This window comes from Salminus brasiliensis, chromosome 9 (assembly GCF_030463535.1).
Source record: "Salminus brasiliensis chromosome 9, fSalBra1.hap2, whole genome shotgun sequence".
Lineage (NCBI taxonomy): Eukaryota > Metazoa > Chordata > Actinopteri > Characiformes > Bryconidae > Salminus > Salminus brasiliensis.
In genome coordinates this window covers 5,953,058-5,973,063 of record NC_132886.1, presented here as the reverse complement: position 1 = coordinate 5,973,063, position 20,006 = coordinate 5,953,058, and the positions used below count along the sequence as shown (strand labels likewise).

Here is a 20,006-nt window from a genome sequence, read left to right as displayed (position 1 = left end):
ATATTATCCTCAACCCAAAACCTAATCCTTAGCCTGGTCCTAATCCTAACATTAAGATCAACCCTAAACCTAATCCTAACCCTGGTCCTAATCCTAATATTATCCTCAACCCAAAACCTAATCCTTAGCCTGGTCCTAATCCTAACATTAAGATCAACTCTAAACCTAATCCTAACCCTGGTCCTAATCCTAACCTTAACCCCAAACCTAATCCTAACCCTGGTCCTAATCCTAACATTAACCTCAACCCTAAACCTAATCCTAACCCTGGTCCTAATCCTAACATTAACCTCAACCCTAAACCTAATCCTAACCCTGGTCCTAATCCTAACATTAACCTCAACTCAAAACCTAAACCTAACCCTGGCCCTAACCCTAACCTTAACCCTAAACCTAACCCTCATCCTGGCCCCTTAATCTCAGTCTAACCCAGTTAGTCTCCAGTTCCAGACTGTTGTCAGCAGCAGCAGGTCTATAGCAGCAGCTGGCTGATGATGATGGTCAGTATTAGAGCTGTTAGAGGATCAGTGATCTCTCAGGTGAACGTCTACAGATCTGAACCTGGACTCTGAGGAACAGCTGGATTCAGTACACGTCTCTAAAAATTATCTGCTGAATGTTCAGGTGCTGCTCCATCACTCCATCCAGATGGTGTTGAGATGCTACTGAGAGTCTGAGCGAGTGCGACTGGGGTTCGATTCCCGGTCTGGGTGCCTATGCTAAGCTTCACCAGTAATCCTAACCCTTACCTTGAGATGTCCATGTAGGTGAGGTTGGAGGCCGCTGGACTCACTTCCAGTTCACGGAGCTCTGCAGACAAAAAACCCATACTGGTCAGGTCTGGTATCTGCTGACTTCAGATCAGGCTCATCACATGAACACGCTCAGTCTACGGCTTTACCGTTGTTAGAGGCATGGAGGGCTTTGAGCATGCAGCCTCGGAGCCGCAGACAACTGATCCGGTTCCTCTGGCAGTGCAGAACCTCCAGCCGGGGAAAGAGCGAAGCGTCCAGCTCGCTCAGTCGGTTATCCCGCACGTCCACCTGGGTCACATGGCGCAGGAAGTCTGGCTCGTCTGGAACTATGCTGGATATCTGGTTCAGCCTGAGAGAATATGAGGGACAAAAGGAGGTTACCCCCTGACAGCTGACCCGGCTCATCATCCTCCAGGACCCGGGCTGGGGCCACTGCTTTACACGGCTTGTCTAGTCCTTGTGGAGAAGAACTGCCAATAGAATAGGACTCTCTGCAGGAGCAGGCAGACATGATGAATGTGGTACCATGGTACCATGCTGCCTAATGCCAGGAGTGGGCTCGATGGGTATAAAGCCCCCAGCATTGAGCTGTGGAGCAGTGGAGGAGCTGTATTCTCTGGGATGATGAATGGTGGTGCTCCATCCAGTACTGTTGGCATGTTTTTTTGGGGGGATGAGTTGGGGATGATGAGGTGGGATGGGGATCACTGAATGCAATCAAAATTGAAGGAGAAAACCTTCCCAGATGGACAGTAGAGACAGTTACTCCAACAAAAGAAGGAGAAACTCTTTATTAATTCCCTTGATTTTAAAGGAAACAATGATTGAGCAAGCGTCCCAATACTTTTGTCCATTGAATGTAACGCAAGACTGTCAAGTAGTACATCTGGTCATCAGTGGCAAACTAACTGAAGGGGTAATTCCACTTAGCTCAGACTACTCTACTACTGAAGGGTCGTGACTAATTCAAGCAAGGCTTCACTGCAGTGTTCGGCAATAATTAGCTAATTAGCGCTGAAGATGTTATCTGCTTGTTTTTGCACAAACTTCCAAGACGCGTTTCTTCACAACTTGAAAGCCGAAACTGAGCGCATTTATGAAAACTTCAATCACTGGAGGACAGAGCACGTTTTTCCATAATCAGACTTAGGAAAGGAACCAAATCCAGAGCACAAAGCTCCTTAAATGACAACAAATAACAGCCTGTTTACACCTTCCATTAGCCTGCTCGTCTGATGATGATCGGATCGCGCTCAGATTTTAGTTGACTGCATGAAAAGCCAGGTGTAAGCACTCCCAGGATGCAGTGTTGAGAGATCGTGATCGTATCCCTCAAACCACATTCGGAGATGGACAGAGACGGATCTGGTCTTGAACGGGTTGTCCATGTCCTTATAAGGTTCGGTCTTCACATCACTTCACATTTTCATTGTGGGAATATGACAGTCATGCCGCGGGACCCAGACCATTTCTTAAAACCAGTCTAATCTCATCCGTCCTCAGTGTGGACGAAATCTGGCCAAAGTAGATCTGGATACTGTCGGGATATGAAAGGCATGGTTCCACTTTGCATCATCATGTTTTTTTAGATTTCATTTGACCACATGAAAAGTCGGATTTTGATCAGACCATTCTAACAGATGTGAGGGACGCATTAAGGCAATTTCGAGAACCACGTTGTGGAACCCCCACTGTTCCTCTAAACTGCCCATGCTCTCCCAGAGCTGGACCTTCTTGATGAGTAACTGTCAGATTTCCTTTGACCACATAAAGAGCCAAGTGTAAACACACCGTAGAGGCAGTGTGATCGGATTACAATCACTACAATTAGAGGTGTTTGAAACACTGTAGAGAAATGTAGGAACTATTGATTGGTTATGGAACCCCAACCAATCCTCAAAACCAGTCATGATCTCCCAGACCAACTTGATAAGAAACCACTGGTTATCGTCTTTTCAGTGGCAATCAGATCAAACTTGGATTTCATTTGACCACATGAAAAGTCAGGTGTAAACACGCCCTGTGATCCGTTTACGATCGGATCACTCTAACTACAATTAGAGGTGTTTAACATGCTTTAAGAAGAATGCGAGAACCACTGATTGGTCCACTATGTTAAGGAACCCCAACCGTTCCTCAAAACCAGTCCAATCTCCCAGAGCCAGACCAGCCTGATAAGAAACCACCAGCGTTTTTCGGTGGCAATTGGATCAATTTAGGATTTCATTTGACCACATAAAAAGTCAGGTGTAAACACGCCCTGTGATCAGACTTTGATCTGATCACTCAAACCTACAATCTGAGATGTTTGGGACGTATTAAGGGTATTGTGAGAACCATCTACTGCTCCACTGGTGCTCTAAACCGCTCATGCTCTTCAGAGTTCGGCCTCCTTGATGAGTAACCATCAGATTTCATTTGACCGCATGAAAAGTCGAGTGTAAACACCCACACCCTAGAGGCACTGTGATCAGATTATGATCGGATCACTCTCAAAACAATCAGAGGTGTTTGACATGCTTTACGAAGAATGTGAGAACCACTGACTGGCTCACCAAGTTACAAAACCCCAACCGTCCAATCGGATCAATTTTGGATTTCATCTGACAATATGAAAAGTCAAGTATAAACACGCCCAGGATGCACTGTAATCGGATTTTGATTGGATCACACAAACTATATTCTGAGATGTTTTGGGCGATTGTGAGAACCACGTTGAGGAACCCCCACCAGTCCTCTAAACCGCTCATGCTCTTCAGACTTCGACCTCCTTGATGAGTAACCATCAGATTTCATTTGACCACATAAAAAGTCGAGTGTAAACACCCACACCCTAGAGGCACTGTGATCGGATTACGATCTACAATTAGAGGTGTTTGACATGCTTTAAGAAGAATGTGAGAACCATTGACTGGTTCACCAAGTTATGGAACCCCAACCATTCCTCAAAACCAGTCACGATATCCAGGAGCCAGGCCACCTTGAGAAGAAACCACTGGTTACAACCTGACCTCATCTGTTCTCACTGGAGATCCAGATACTGTCCAGATACTATCCGGATATGGAACTCGTGGTAATGCCAGGTGGACACAGGTTCGGTTCTAGATGTCAGTTCTCACCTCACTCAGCACAACACAGTAGATGCAGTGTTAGGCTGCTGTTACATGAAGACCTTTATCTCTATTTTTGCCGTTTTTGGCTTTTGGACTTACCGTGAATCTGGGAGTTGTTCTTTACATTGCACCAAAAGTTCACGATTAATGGACCAATAGAAATGCTTCAAAATCACTTCGAATAAATTACTCTTACATTAACTTCCATGGAAAGGTAAGAAGGTTTTTTCCTCCTCCTGTAAAAAGTTGTTATTTTGGAGCTACCAGGTTTTGCATGACAGCAATGACAAACGAGGTCATTCCTGGTCACTGCTGGGTGTGGAGAGCGTGATAAATGGAACATCAGATGGACAAACGGAAGGACGTACAAGCGTGTCCCAGTGTCATCAATCCCTGATGACAACTGACTGGTGCTAGGAGAGGCCACAGTTTTCCAGGCAGTTTTAGCAGAACCTTCAGGTTGGCCTAGCGGATCAGGGTGTACTCACCGGAGGTCGATGTATTTAACGGGCAGCAGGCGGAAGGCCTGCAGGGTGAGGGTCTGCAGTCTGTTCCCGGCCATACACAGCCTCTCCACAGTGGGCAGCCGCTCCAGAACCTGCGGCACCTCGCTGAACTCGTTAAAGGAGAGGCCCAGGTAGACCAGCCTCTGCAGAGAGCCCAGCTCGGCCGGCAGAGACGACAGCAGGTTCCCGTCCAGGAGAAACGTCTGCAGACTGGAAGCACACACATGCTCGGGTTAACACGGAACAGGAGCATTTTTAAGATCACTTAAAATAAAGACAGCACTGATGCAAGCCGATTTAGGGAAATTCCAAGTGTCCAAATGTTTGTGGACACCCCTTCGATTGAATGCATCCAGCTACTTTAAGTTTCACCCTCTGCTGACACAGATGTGCAAATGACACACACAGACAACTTGTCTAGTCCCTGTAGAGAAGTACTGCCAATAGAATAGGACTCCCTGGAGCAGGTGAACACCATGAACCTACTGGCACCATGCTGCCTACTGCCAGGTGTGGGCTACAGGAGGGGTATAAAGCCCCCCAGCAGCATTAAGCTGTGGAGCAGTGGAAGAACTGTGTTCTCTGGAGTGATGGATGGTGGAGCTCCATCCAGTACTTTTGGGATCAGTTGGGGAGTCGGGTGAGGATGATGAGGTGGGTGCTGATCATAATCCAACATCCTGACCACACTAACTAACGCTTTTGTCGCTGAATACAGTCAAATCCTCACAGCAATGCTCCTCCAAAATTTAGTAGAAAGCTAGCTAGCTGCTTCCCTGGACAGTAGAGAGCTCTTTTTAGTACCCTTGAATGAATGAGCAGGTGTCCCATTACTTTTGTCCTTTTTAATATAGTCTAATGGGTCATATTTCCTAATTATGATTGTAATATATATTTAAGAGGATTTCACTTGCTAGTGTGGAGGACTGATCCCACTTGAAGGCTGCAGCTGCTGTAACACCTAGACACTTAACCCCAGTTGACCCCTCTCATGTATGCTGCCTAGGACTGCATGACCACACCGTTCAAAAAACTGTCAGACTGAACGAGGCCTCCTGCGCTCGTGTTTCCTCGATCAGCAGCACCGCATTTCAGATTCCTACCCTCAGAGCCACCTGCTCACGTCCTAAACTCAACACGGCACCAGCGGTCAGCAGTGCATGTTTGTAAACATGGTGGGAATGTGGGAAAGTCCCTCCCTCTGTTTGTCGCTGGTCTTCCTGTGTGTTTGTGGAACCAATAGGTGGCAGCAGTGGAGCTGAAGTGTGAAGGCAGGCCGTGGAATTTCAGGTTATTCCAGATGCTTCTGCTGGAGCAGATTAACGCTCTGATGAAACTCAGAGTGCAACAAGTTAGTGAATGTGTAAGGGCTCCTCCCAGCGACCTTTTAGGACCGTACAAAGGCGGAGAAGCCATTAGTGGTCCAGCAGGGGTTAATGAGCAGTTTTTAATGCTGACTCTAATCCAGATATATCCACATCCATCCACCCATTTACACCCAAATCCATCCATCTGCACCTACACCTATATCCACCAAGCCTCACCTCACTGTATTCATTCACTCCTAAATCCACCTTTTACTACCCCCACTTATGTCCATCCATCAGACTCCAACTACAATCATCCATCCTCAATCTGTCCTCCACTATCCTCCAATAGCCATCCATCCACTAATATCCACCTATCCATACTCCTACATCCACCCATCCATTATCCACTAATATCCACCTATCCATACTCCTATATCCACCCATCCATTATCCACTAATATCCACCTATCCATACTCCTACATCCACCCATCCATTATCCACTAATATCCACCTATCCATACTCCTACATCCACCCATCCATTATCCACTAATATCCACCTATCCATCCACTATCCACTAATATCCACCTATCCATACTCCTACATCCACCCATCCATTATCCACTAATATCCACCTATCCATACTCCTACATCCACCCATCCATTATCCACTAATATCCACCTATCCATCCACTATCCACTAATATCCACCTATCCATACTCCTACATCCACCCATCCATTATCCACTAATATCCACCTATCCATCCACTATCCACTAATATCCACCTATCCATACTCCTACATCCACCCATCCATTATCCACTAATATCCACCTATCCATCCACTATCCACTAATATCCACCTATCCATACTCCTACATCCACCCATCCATTATCCACTAATATCCACCTATCCATCACTATCCACCTAATATCCACCTATACATACTCCTACATCCACCTATTCACTGTCCACTAACACCTACATCATCCACTAATATCCACCTATCCATACTCCTACATCCATCCATTTACTATCCACTAATATCCACCCATCCACACTCCTACACCCACCCATTCACTATCCACTAAAATCCATCCACCCATTCACTATCCACTAATACCTACATCCATCCATCCACTATCCACCCATCCGTACTCCTACATCCACCAATCCACTATCCACTAATATCCACCCAACCATACTCCTACATCCCCCCATTCAGTATCCACTAATAGTTATCCATCCATACTCCTACATCCACCCATTCACTATCCACTAATAGTTATCCATCCATACTCCTACATCCACCATTCACTATCCACTAATAGTTATCCATCCATACTCCTACATCCACCCATTCACTATCCACTAATAGTTATCCATCCACACTCCTAAACCCACCCATTCACTATCCACTAAAATCCATCCACCCATTCACTATCCACTAATACCTACATCCATCCATCCACTATCCACCCATCCGTACTCCTACATCCACCAATCCATTATCCACTAATATCCACCCAACCATACTCCTACATCCACCCATCCACTATCCACTAATATCCACCCATCCACACTCCTACACCCACCCATTCACTAGGCACCCATCCATCCTCCTACATCCACCCATTTCACTATCCACTAATACCCATATATCCATCCAATATTCACTCATATCCACCCATCCCAAATCCAACCATCCCTCTATCCCAAACACAGACGATTCCATCCTCCTTTCCGTTCTCCACACTATTCCAATAGTTCAATCACAAATCATCTGTTCACACTCCTCCACCCATCATCCGAACTCTTAAATCCAACCATCCATCCGCTCACTCTCCACACTCTTTCATCCTCCATCAGTCCATCCATCCATCTGTCCAGTCACCCCCCCGTCCCTCCTTACTTGTTCATGAGTCCGACGCTGGGGGTGCAGGCTGCTGAGGCAGTTACAGCTGAGGTTGAGCTCAGTGAGGGTGGAGATGGAGCTCAGAGCCAGAGGGAAAACACCCAGCTGATTATTGACAGGTTCAGACTCCGCAACCGAGAGAACCTAACACACACACACACACACACACACACACACACACACACACACACACAAATAAACACATTTATAATACAGTTAACATTATTATAAATTATGAATAATTTCCATTAAAGGCTTTTTACACTTATTAGCTACATTAGTGTCACAGCTCCAGGTCTGGACTAAAGAAGCAAACCTCAGACACTACACACACCTACGCTGATCAACTCGTGTGAATATTGCAAAACACACATCAGCAGCCCTGCTGAGCCCTCATGCAACACGGCTATACTTTTTATCCAGCATGCAGTGCGGCTAGAGCACCGTGTCTGTCATGGGGCCCGCGGCCCTTTGAAGCTTTTGTGCTTCAGTAAATATGATCATAAAGAAGAGCGAGAGACAATCACTCCTCTCTACACACTGCCTGAGCAGAGGAGTGAAAAACCCCCCACTCACCATACAGAGAGAGAGAGAGAGAGAGAGAGAGAGAGAGAGAGGGGGAGAGAGAGAGAGAGAGAGAGAGAGGGGAGAGAGAGAGAGAGAGAGAGAGAGAGAGGGAGAGAGAGAGAGAGAGAGAGAGAGAGAGAGAGAGAGGGAGAGGGGAGAGAGAGAGGGGAGAGAGAGAGAGGGAGAGAGAGAGAGGGGAGAGAGAGAGAGGGAGAGAGAGGGGGGGAAGAGAGCTGTGATGGCATGTGAGGTTAACTGAGTGTTTATAGAGAAACAAAAGGGTCAGGCATGCTCGCCTCTCTCGCTCTGCTCTCTCTCTCTCTCACACACACATTGTGTGTGTTCACTAAAGGCTTGGGGTCTTCTGGCAGAGCTGAGAGATTCGGTGGTGTGATTGAGGGGGTGCAGAACAGAGCTGCATCTAATAAACCCTCATTAAAGGAACAGTCCAGAGTTTTTAAAGCTCCTCATCTGCTGCACCTGTATTAGACAGACCATGACCACAGAGGCTCGTCGGTCAGTGCAGAATTAGAAACAGGCTGGTCAGAACACACGCTTTTGGAAGTTGCTGAACATGTGACCATTTAACACTTTTAACTGGAAGCTACAATCGCCGCACTTTTCACCTCCTGTCTCTGAGATCACTGGCCGCTCATCGCCTGAGGCTTTTAGATTTAATCTTCCCATTGCCTTGGTTTCACTGATACAAACCATGAAACACAAACAGGCACGTGTTGCGGGGGTTGTTGTTGAGTTGCGGGGGTCGTTGTTGAGTTTGGGGGGGTCGTTGTTGAGTTGGGGGGGTCGTTGTTGAGTTGGGGGGGTCGTTGTTGAGTGGGGGGGTCGTTGTTGAGTTGCGGGGGTCGTTGTTGAGTTGGGTTTTTTTTGTTGAGTTTGGGGGGGTTGTTGGTAAGGTTGGGGGGTTGTTTGTTGAGTTGCGGGGTCGTTAAGTTTATGGTTTTGTTTTTGAGTTGGGGTTTTGTTGTTGAGTTGGGGGGTTTTGTTGTTGAGTTGGGGGGTTGTTGGTAAGTTGGGGGGGTTGTTGTTGAGTTGGGGGGGTTGTTGTTGGGTTGTGGGGTTGTTGTTGAGTTGGGGGTTGTTGAGCTGTGGGGTTTTGTTGTTGAGTTGTGAGGTTTTGTTATTGAGTTGTGAGGGTTGTTCAGTTGTGAGGTTTTGTTACTGAGTTGTGAGGGTTGTTGAGTTGGGGGGGGGTGAGTTGTGTGGTTTTGTTCAATTGTGGGGTTTTGTTTTTGAGTTGTGAGGTTTTGTTATTGAGTTGTGGGGGTTTTGTTATTGAGTTGTGGGGTTTTGTTGTTTACTTAGGAGGATTGTTGAGTTGTGGGGTTACATTGTTGAGTTGTGGGGCTTTGTTGTTTATTTGTGAGTTATTTGTGCTGTTAGTTGATTTAATTTCACAGTCTACCCTCAGTTTTAGAGTCTGCTCTTATACAGTGAAACTCTGAAGATACGAATAAAACTTTTGGTTGGTATCCATGGTGATCAGGCGGAGCCAGTGAAGACCCTGCCCATAACGCTACACTGCAACTGTTTTCTAACAAATCCCACCTCTGAATGTTAACGAAATTCAGCAACCGCCCCGTAGCATCAAACTTTTTTTAATGGTTCAAGGCAGTGCTTCTATATAATAAATAATGAAATAATGAGCTCAGCTTTGCTTATTTTGTTTATAGAGTCTTTTAGGAAGGCTTTTTTTTTGTAGCGCCGGAACGGTTTCACTTCCCTTACAGTGTACTGTCAGCAAACTAACATATTAATGTGCATTTCTATTGTAGTGTTCCTCATCTCATGGTACACACTCACACACACTCACACACACTCACCTCTGGAGCTGCTGCAGCGAGTGGTCAGCAGAGAGAAAGTTGTGTTTTGAGGTTGAGGTGTGTAAGGTCTTGGCTGTAGAGCAGATTAGGAGGCAGTTTCTCCAAACTGCAGTACGACAAGTCCACTGAACTAATCCTCTGAGACACCATCTGAGAGAGAGAGAGAGAGAGAGAGAGAGAGAGAGAGAGAGAGAGATTAAGCACTCTCTGGAGTCTTTACTTTGATGAGACAAAACAAGACACACTCATGACATTTGCATTTAGTTAAATAGTAGACAGAAGATCTGACCCATAAAGTCACACACACACAACACACACACACACACACACACACACACACACACACGCACACGCACACGCACACGCACACGCACACGCACACGCACACACACTAATTCACACTGCTGCTATTACCATAGGGTCAAGCATTTCCATTTAAAGGGACTCAGTGCTGATTAAACGCCTCAGCCATAAACACACACTTCTGCTTCCAAACCCACAGACTGAGCCGCCTCATTCTCACTCAACAGCTTTACTGAACTCAATCTCTCTCTCTCTCTCTCTCTCTCTCCCTCTCTCTCATCCCTATCTCTCTCCATCTCCATCTCTCTCGCTGCTAATCTGAGGGTCCCTTTGGGACACTTTGCGCTGACACTATGAGGCTGTTTCCAGGAAAAGCAAGACAAAAGCAGAGGAAGAGCAGAAGAAAAGCAGGAGAGAAGTCAGGCAGAAGAAGAAGAACAGCAAGACGTATGAGGAAACTAAAGAGGAAACTAAAGAGGAAACTAAAGAAAAAGGAAAGGCAGGAGAAAGGCTGACGCACAGGGAAGCAGAGGAAAAGCAGAGGAATAGATTAAAACAATGAGGAAAAGCAGAGGAACAGCTAAAGGAAAAGCAAAAGAGAAAAGGAGAAAAGGCAGTAGGAAACAGCACTGGTATCAATGCTCTGTACTGGGAGGTATCGGTCATGTCTGTATTAGCTATGGCTGTATCGGTTATGGCTGTATCGGTCATGGCTGTATCGGTCATGGCTGTATTAGCTATGGCTGTATCGGTCATGTCTGTATTAGCTATGGCTGTATCGGTCATGTCTGTATTAGCTATGGCTGTATCGGTCATGGCCGTATTAGCTATGGCTGTATCGGTCATGGCTGTATCGGTCATGGCCGTATTAGCTATAGCTGTATTGGTCATGGCCGTATTAGCTATGGCTGTATTGGTCATGGCCGTATTAGCTGTGGCTGTATCGGTCATGGCCGTATTAGCTATGGCTGTATCGGTCATGGCCGTATTAGCTATGGCTGTATCGGTCATGGCTGTATCGGTCATGTCTGTATTAGCTATGGCTGTATCGGTCATGGCCGTATTAGCTGTGGCTGTATCGGTCATGGCTGTATTAGCTGTGGCTGTATCGGTCATGGCCGTATTAGCTGTGGCTGTATCGGTCATGGCTGTATCGGTCATGGCTGTATTAGTTATGGCTGTATCGGTCATGGCCGTATTAGCTATGGCTGTATTAGCTATGGCTGTATTAGCTATGGCTGTATTAGCTGTGGCTGTATCGGTCATGGCTGTATCGGTCATGGCTGTATTAGTTATGGCTGTATCGGTCATGGCCGTATTAGCTATGGCTGTATTAGCTATGGCTGTATTAGCTATGGCTGTATTAGCTGTGGCTGTATCGGTCATGGCTGTATCGGTCATGGCTGTATTAGCTATGGCTGTATTAGCTATGGCTGTATTAGCTATGGCTGTATTAGCTATGGCTGTATCGGTCATGGCCGTATTAGCTATGGCTGTATCGGTCATGGCCGTATTAGTTATGGCTGTATCGGTCATGGCCGTATTAGCTATGGCTGTATTGGTCATGGCTGTATTAGCTATGGCTGTATTGGTCATGGCCGTATTAGCTGTGGCTGTATCGGTCATGGCCGTATTAGCTATGGCTGTATCGGTCATGGCCGTATTAGCTATGGCTGTATTGGTCATGGCTGTATTAGCTATGGCTGTATTGGTCATGGCCGTATTAGCTGTGGCTGTATCGGTCATGGCCGTATTAGCTATGGCTGTATCGGTCATTGCTGTATCGGTCATGTCTGTATTAGCTATGGCTGTATCGGTCATGGCCGTATTAGCTATGGCTGTATTGGTCATGGCTGTATTAGCTATGGCTGTATCGGTCATGGCCGTATTAGCTATGGCTGTATTGGTCATGGCCGTATTAGCTGTGGCTGTATCGGTCATGGCCGTATTAGCTATGGCTGTATCGGTCATTGCTGTATCGGTCATGTCTGTATTAGCTATGGCTGTATCGGTCATGGCCGTATTAGCTATGGCTGTATCGGTCATGGCCGTATTAGCTGTGGCTGTATCGGTCATGTCTGTATTAGCTGTGGCTGTATCGGTCATGGCCGTATTAGCTGTGGCTGTATCGGTCATGGCTGTATTAGCTATAGCTGTATCGGTCATGGCCGTATTAGCTGTGGCTGTATCGGTCATGGCTGTATCGGTCATGGCTGTATTGAAAAGCAACTGCCCTGTGCTGGTAATTAAACCTTTAACTGAAAGGTTGCATCTCGTTCTGGCAAGAGAGTAAACACTGAAATAAACTCTGTGTGTCGCTGAAAACCTTCAGCTTGCTCTCCAGAACACACACTGTAATGATTAATGGAGCCGATAGGGGTAATTAAGGTTAGATATAAAAGATCATAGATCACACACTGCGAGTAAACAAGCACTCCTTCAGTCCCGGATACAAACAAACGAGGTGCGGCCAAAGTTCAGAGAGAGAGAGAGACAGAGAAGAGGAGTGTGTAATGTGGGTGTAATGTGGGACAGCGGGCTGCAGCCAGATGCATCATGGGTACTTAGTGTATCATAAATCAACCTGACACACACACACACACACACACACACACACACACACACACACACACACACACACACACACACAGAGAAACACACACACAGAGAAACAGAGGACCTCGGTTCTGTTTCAGTTGCAGGGGTCTGTGCAATCATGCTGCTTCTTGCAAGGGTGCGAGGGTGTGGTGACTGAGTGGTGTGTCAGCCAATCATATTACTGCACCTTTAACCCTTCTCTCTTCCAGGTCTCTTCCAGGTGTTTACAGTCATATGCAAAAGTTTGTGCACTCCAGGAGTAGACACAGTTTCTGTTTATTTGCTAAAGTGAACACATTGGGAATATGTTAAATATGACCATCTTTATAGAGTTTACCCCCCAGCTGTTTAACTCCAGGTCTTCTTTCTCATAACTACTAATTACAAAACACCTTATAATTGGTATAAAGGCTTAAAAAGAGCAGCAGGAGAACAGCAGGAGTCCCAGTCCTTGAATTTGAGGGGATACATTTAGTAAATAGACAGTAGCTGTGTATTAAAATGTGTAGAAGTGCGTCTCTGTAGAGGATGTGAACCTATTTACACCTACAATAAATGTAATGTAAGACTTTTGCACACGATGCATAACATTTAAACCTATTTTTACATCTTAAATTATTTACACATAGTTCACTGAAACAAGCACAGACACTCGGTAGAAAGTATAGGAATAATGAAAGTATTTAAACTACAATAAATGTATATAAACTATAGTTACGGCATATATAGTATATAAACTACAGTGAAAGTATATAAACTAATGTTAAGGTTTGTAAAGTATATAAACTACAGTGAAGGTATATAAACTAAAGTTAAGGTAAATAAAGTATATAAACTACAGTGAAAGTATATAAACTATAGTTAAGTTAAATAAAGTATATAAACTACAGTGAAGGTACATAAACTATAGTTAAGGTAAAAAAAGTATATAAACTACAGTGAAAGTATATAAACTAAAGTTAAGGTATGTAAAGTATATAAACTACAGTGAAAGTATATAAACTATAGTTAAGTTAAATAAAGCATATAAACTACAGTGAATGTATATAAACTATAGTTAAGCTATATAAAGTATATAAACTACAGTAAAAGTATATAAACTATAGTTAAGTTAAATAAAGTATATAAACTACAGTAAAAGTATATAAACTAGTTAAGTTAAATAAAGTATATAAACTACAGTGAAAGTATATAAACTAAAGGTAAGGTATGTAAAGTATATAAACTACAGTGAAAGTATATAAACTATAGTTAAGTTAAATAAAGCATATAAACTACAGTGAATGTATATAAACTATAGTTAAGCTATATAAAGTATATAAACTACAGTGAAAGTATATAAACTATAGTTAAGTTAAATAAAGTATATAAACTACAGTGAAAGTATATAAACTAGTTAAGTTAAATAAAGTATATAAACTACAGTGAAAGTATATAAACTATAGTTAAGGTAAATAAAGTATATAAACTACAGTGAAGGTATATAAACTATAGTTAAGGTAATAGGGTAACTCTAATGTAAGCATTTAAAATAGTGAAAAACAATAGTGAACGTATATGAACTAGTGAAAGTATACAAACTACAGTAAAAGTTTTTAAACAACAATGAAAGTATATAAACCATAGTTACGGTATATAAACTATAGTGAAAGTATATGAACTAGTAAAAGTATTTAAACTACAGTGAAAATATATAAGTTAAAGTTGAGGTATATAAAAACAAAGGTAAAGCATATAAAGCATATGAACCATAGTGAAGGTATAAAAGTAGTAAATAACCATAGTGATTGTGCATAAACCGTAGTGAAAGCATACAAGCTGACCGTACATCAAGTATATTTATTATAAGGAAAGTATATAATGTATAGTAAAAGTGTATTTAACTTCAGAGAACATATATAAACCAGAGTGAACGTTTATAAACTTTACTGAAACTATGGATACTGTAACTGCATAGAGTTTCCAAAAATACACCAGAATGATTGTAAATAAGTAAACACCCTCAACCATATATATATATATAAACATTCTTTTACAGTATACCATCTTCCATCCGGCTGCGGTAGACACGTGTCCCGAAATCCATCAAAAAGAGAGCCCTCGCCTCCTACCGCGATAAATTTTTAACCAATTGCAGAAGCTCCACAAACCTCCAATCCGACCATGCACGGTCACTTTCTATAGTGCTCTGGACTAGATTATAGATGATCTTGGTAGGCTAGGAGTAGCAGAACTCTCTCGGTCTCTCTCTCTGTATGTGTATATGTATATATACATACATACAGAGAGAGAGAGGCTACGAAGATCATCTATAATCTAGTCCAGAGCACTACAGAAAGTGACAGTATATATATATATATATATATATATATATATATATATATATATATATATATATATAAAGTGTGTATAAAGTATATTAACTATAGTGAAAGTAAATGGACTAGTAAACACATAAAAACTATATTAAATGTATATAAATTATACAAACTATAGTGAAAGTACATTCGCAGGAAAAGTTCGGTGTGTAGAAGCTGCATGATGGGCTTTTTACCCGACGCAAACAGCTGCAAGAATGAACCTCATAATCCACAAACCAGCAGCTGAAAAAAGTATATTTCACTTTTTCCAACAGAAAAAAGGCAGAAATAGAGCTGATATTCCCACCTAAAGAGGGCACCCGACAGACCTACGAGACCTTGGAGTCTCAGTGCAGACGTAAGAAGCCAATAATCAGCAGAAAACAAGAACAAGACCTACCAGTAGAAGCACCACATGGAGCAGGTGTCAGGTGTAAGATGTGGCTATGAAGGCTACCTTTGTTAACAGCCTTTTATCTGAGAGTACAGACAGCAGAGAGCCCACAAAATATTCAGCAAGGCTGGCAGCAACAGGGAAAACAGGGGTATTCAGCTTGTTGGGCTGCAGGAACACTGGCCTACATAGAGGCACGAACACGAACCTGACAATGCCACTGATCTACTGCCTGTAACGTAGTTACAGTGTTACAATACACGCAATCAAGAGCTGTGTGATTCACAGTGCGCAGCCCGTTAGCGGCCGACTCTACGTCTACTTGGGACGTTTATATATATGTTGTTGATTTGCCATGCATTCAATATACATTAGATAATCATTAACATGCAAATGCACGATTACAAACAGTAACGATGCTCCAATACAATCCAGTGGATCAGGATCGGGGCCGGGTATCAATCCAAGCATATCTGAATGGTTCGGGTGTCTGCTGGTTTTCGCCCTGACTCAGTTCAGATCCTGATAGGTGGTTCCTAGATAGGTGGTTCCTAGATAGATGGTTCTCGCATTCCCGTAACGGCTCTATCAGAAAATGCGACTGACTGTACACAGCAGGAACCAACTCTGTAATACTGCTCTCAGCTACCGGGAAATAAGCATGCATACACACACACACACACACACACACACACACACACACACACACACATATATATATATACCCACACAGACATATAGTGTGGGAGAGACCAATGGAGCATTAGAGAGAGAGAGAGAACCCAGCCAACATGTTATGTGGGGCTCACGTGGGTGGGACGTGGGCTAAGTGGGTTCCTGAGTAGGTCTATACAGGCTTTACCGGGACCCAGATGGGCTTAACCCACCTGAATCTCATATGGGTCGCATCTAGGCCTCATACGCAGTGTCCAGCCTGTGTTTGTCCCCTCCTGGACTCATCACTGACCCTGGTGGGCATCCATATGTGGAGCCGACATGGAACCCACACACAGAGCTATCCGATTCCGCACGGCACAGCACGGCTTGGGGTGTTTACACCAAGCAATGACAAACACATGCTGTGTGCACAACACCCCCACATCAGGGCTGAGCTGTGAGCCCCCACACCTGCACTGAGCTGCCTCTCTCTCTCTCTCTCTCTCTACTCTGGCGGAGCGCAGCAGCCCACTGCACCACCCCACCCAGGCTGGTGCAATCCCACCAAAAAGCCAAAAAGCTTGCTGCAAGGTTACCAAGATCCCAGAATGTCATGGTGTTGCATGAGACAGTCATTCCGCATGAACACACACACTCTCACACACTCACACACACACACAGACCTTTGCTGCGTGACGGTGCCAGCGGAGGTGTTCGGTGAAGCTGTCGAAGCTGATGTAGTACGTCTGACTCTGAGGCCCGGCTGAGCTGAAGGCCAAACAGTGGCTGTGTTTCTTCACCTCCTCTACCTACACACACACACACACACACACACGGAGAGAGAGAACAAGGTCACCTTCTGCAGGTAGGAAAACATGTTGAGTGAGGCAGCCAGAGGTCACAAAGTACTTTCCAGAGAAAGTGCTTTAAAAACTACCCCAGAAAACCGCATTTTACACGACTATCAGATCACACATTACATACACTAAATGGACAAAAGTATTGGGACACCTGCTCATTTCTCATTCCCTCCAAAATCAAGGATACTGACAGGAGTAAATCCTGCTTTTGTTGGAGTAACTGCCTCTACTGTCCAGGGAAGAAGGCTTTCCACTAGATTTTGGAGGAGCACTGCTGTGAGGATTTGATTGCATTCAGCAACAAGATCAAGATAGTGAGGTCAGGATGTTGGAAGATGATCACCACCCCACCTCATCATCACTAACTCCCAACTCATCCCAAAAGTACTGGATGGAGCACCATCCATCATTTCAGAGGACACAGTTCGTTCCACTGCTCCACAGCTCAATGCTGGGGGACTTTATTACCCTCCTCTAGCCCACGCCTGGCATAAGGTGCTGCATGGTGCCGAATAGGTTCATGCTGATCTGCTCCAGAGAGTCCTATTCTATTGGCAGTACTTCTTTACAGGGACTTAACAAGCTGTGAGTGTGCATTTGCACATATGTCTGAAATGGATGCAACTTAAAGAGTGCACTCATTAAAAGGGGTGTCCACAAACATTTGGACACAGTGTATACGCTATATAAAAGGAATGAAATACTATATAAATATATATTAAGTAAAATCTATTATTATTATTATTATTATTATCATTAATAAGGTATTTAGTTTCAGCACTGAAATACTACATCTTGCATTAATTATTGACAATCAAATCCCCCTAAATACTGAATTACGGAAGTTCCTAACCCTCACCGTCTCTTCACCGTCTCTTCACCGTCTCACCTGAACTGAACTAGGGATGCTGGATCTGACCCACCAACACCCTGCGAGCTATCCCGCCCCCTTACCTTTCCCCCGATGAGGGGCAGGATGTGCATCTTGCCCACGTGACTGGCTTTAACAGAGGACACCATGAGGCAGGTTCCGCACAGGATGACCTGCCGGCGGCTCCAGCGGTTGACGGGCAGCTGCAGTTTGCCTTTCCGTACGTTGTAGGTCCCGGACAGCTGCACGCGCTCCGAACTCTCGATGTTGTGAGGCTTTCCTAGGAAAACAAAGACAACAGATTTCAGAAGAGAAACGGACTGAAGGAATTGTGCAAAAGCACGTGGAGAACGGTCTTATTGAGCGTGTTGGCTGATCCTGAGAGTCCCATTCTATCGGTCGATGCTTTTCTGTGGGAATTATAAATAAATAAAAATAAATAAATAAATAAATCGCAAGTGCCCAGATGGATGCAGTGCCCAGATAATCCACCAGGGAGCAGATTTTCTTATTCATCTTATTCATCAATTAATTGTTGCTTTTATTGTTATTAGAATAATTAATTACATAACCATCATACTTGCAGTGCAGAATTCTCAAAAAGAAAGCTAATCCATATCACACACGATACACTGTCCAAATGTTTGTGGACACCCCTTATACCTAATAAATGCATTCACCTAATTCAAGTTGCACCTGTTGCAGACAAAGATGCGCAAACATACACAGCTTGTTTAGCTCCTGTAGAGAAGTACTGCCCAAACAATAGTCTCTATAGAGCAGATACACATGAACCGGGGTGTAAAGACCCCCCAGCATTGACCTGTGGAGCAGTGGGAGAACTGTTCTCTGAAATGATGGATGGTGGTGCTCCATCTAGTACTTTTTTTTTTTAGAGAAGTTGGAGAGTTGGGGATGAGTGGACCTGATCTCACTAATGCTGCTGTCAGAGGATGCAATCAAATCCTCACAGCAATGCTGCTCCAGAATCTAGTAGAAAGTCTTCTTTCCTGGAAAGTAGAGACAGTTACTCCAACAAAAGCAGGAGAAACTCTTTTTAAAACCTTTGATTTCAGAAGAAACGATGAATGAACAGGTGTCCCAATACTTTTTTTTTTTAATGACTCTTCATAAAACAGCGCTTGTCCTATGGCATGACTCAAAGCGTACTAATAGGTCCTAATGAACTACCGACGTATGGAACAAACAACCAGGTGGTTCCAGTTACTGTAAAATCCCTAGTCATGACCTGAACTGACCCCTTGAATTGATCCTGAATTGACAGAATTTGTCCCACTGCTGACTACACCCTCCTCCACACTGCAGCACTGTGACGGTCACTGCTCTAACAGCCCATATTTGACACCGTCTCGCTGAATTCAGGAGTGAAGCAGAGAGAGCTTTTCCCAGGCCTTTATCCTCGCTGGCAGCTGACCTTTAGGTCTGGGTGAACACTAAGCTCTGTACTGCCTAACACAGTCCTCGACTTTACATCCCTGCCTCCTACACCAGCACGGCAGATTCCGAGGGCTGACCAATCTCACTTCTATTCGTATTCAGGGCTGGGATCTTCTCAGGGGACTGTGCTGGCAGCGGGTTTCTCCAGGCCTAGGTGGACTTAACAGTCCGAACAGTAACCCAGCTGGTTAACGAAGGTCTGATTACGCACAGGACCAAATAAATACAAGAGGAGTTCAACTCCTTAGTGGCGGCTCAGTAGTCAGGGCACTGGGTTATTAATCACAGGGTTGTGGGTTCAATACCCAGGTCCACTAAGCTGCCACTGTTGAGGCTTCGAGAGAGCCTTAACCCTCTCTTTGCTCCACTAAGCTGTACCGCAGTCGACCCATTTGTAGTGTTCGAGTGTAATGGCAATAAAGGCTCAATATTACAGTACAATGGGTGTTACCTGGCGTACATGAATGAGGGTTGCCGTCCAATGTGGCGACCAAATT

The 20,006-nt window shown here is 44.4% G+C and overlaps 1 protein-coding gene across 1 annotated transcript in view; it reads right to left on the bottom strand.

Annotated features, from left to right (window-relative positions):
• The window catches only part of phlpp1 (PH domain and leucine rich repeat protein phosphatase 1), a 95,837-nt gene that overhangs the window by 18,010 nt on the left and 57,821 nt on the right, over window positions 1-20,006 (bottom strand). Inside the window, 10 exon segments of the mRNA XM_072687248.1 lie at window positions 750-810; window positions 902-1,104; window positions 4,357-4,584; window positions 7,598-7,620; window positions 7,622-7,716; window positions 7,719-7,744; window positions 10,009-10,055; window positions 10,057-10,158; window positions 17,004-17,129; window positions 18,135-18,331. Of these exon segments, the coding sequence (XP_072543349.1) occupies window positions 750-810; window positions 902-1,104; window positions 4,357-4,584; window positions 7,598-7,620; window positions 7,622-7,716; window positions 7,719-7,744; window positions 10,009-10,055; window positions 10,057-10,158; window positions 17,004-17,129; window positions 18,135-18,331 (1,108 nt within the window).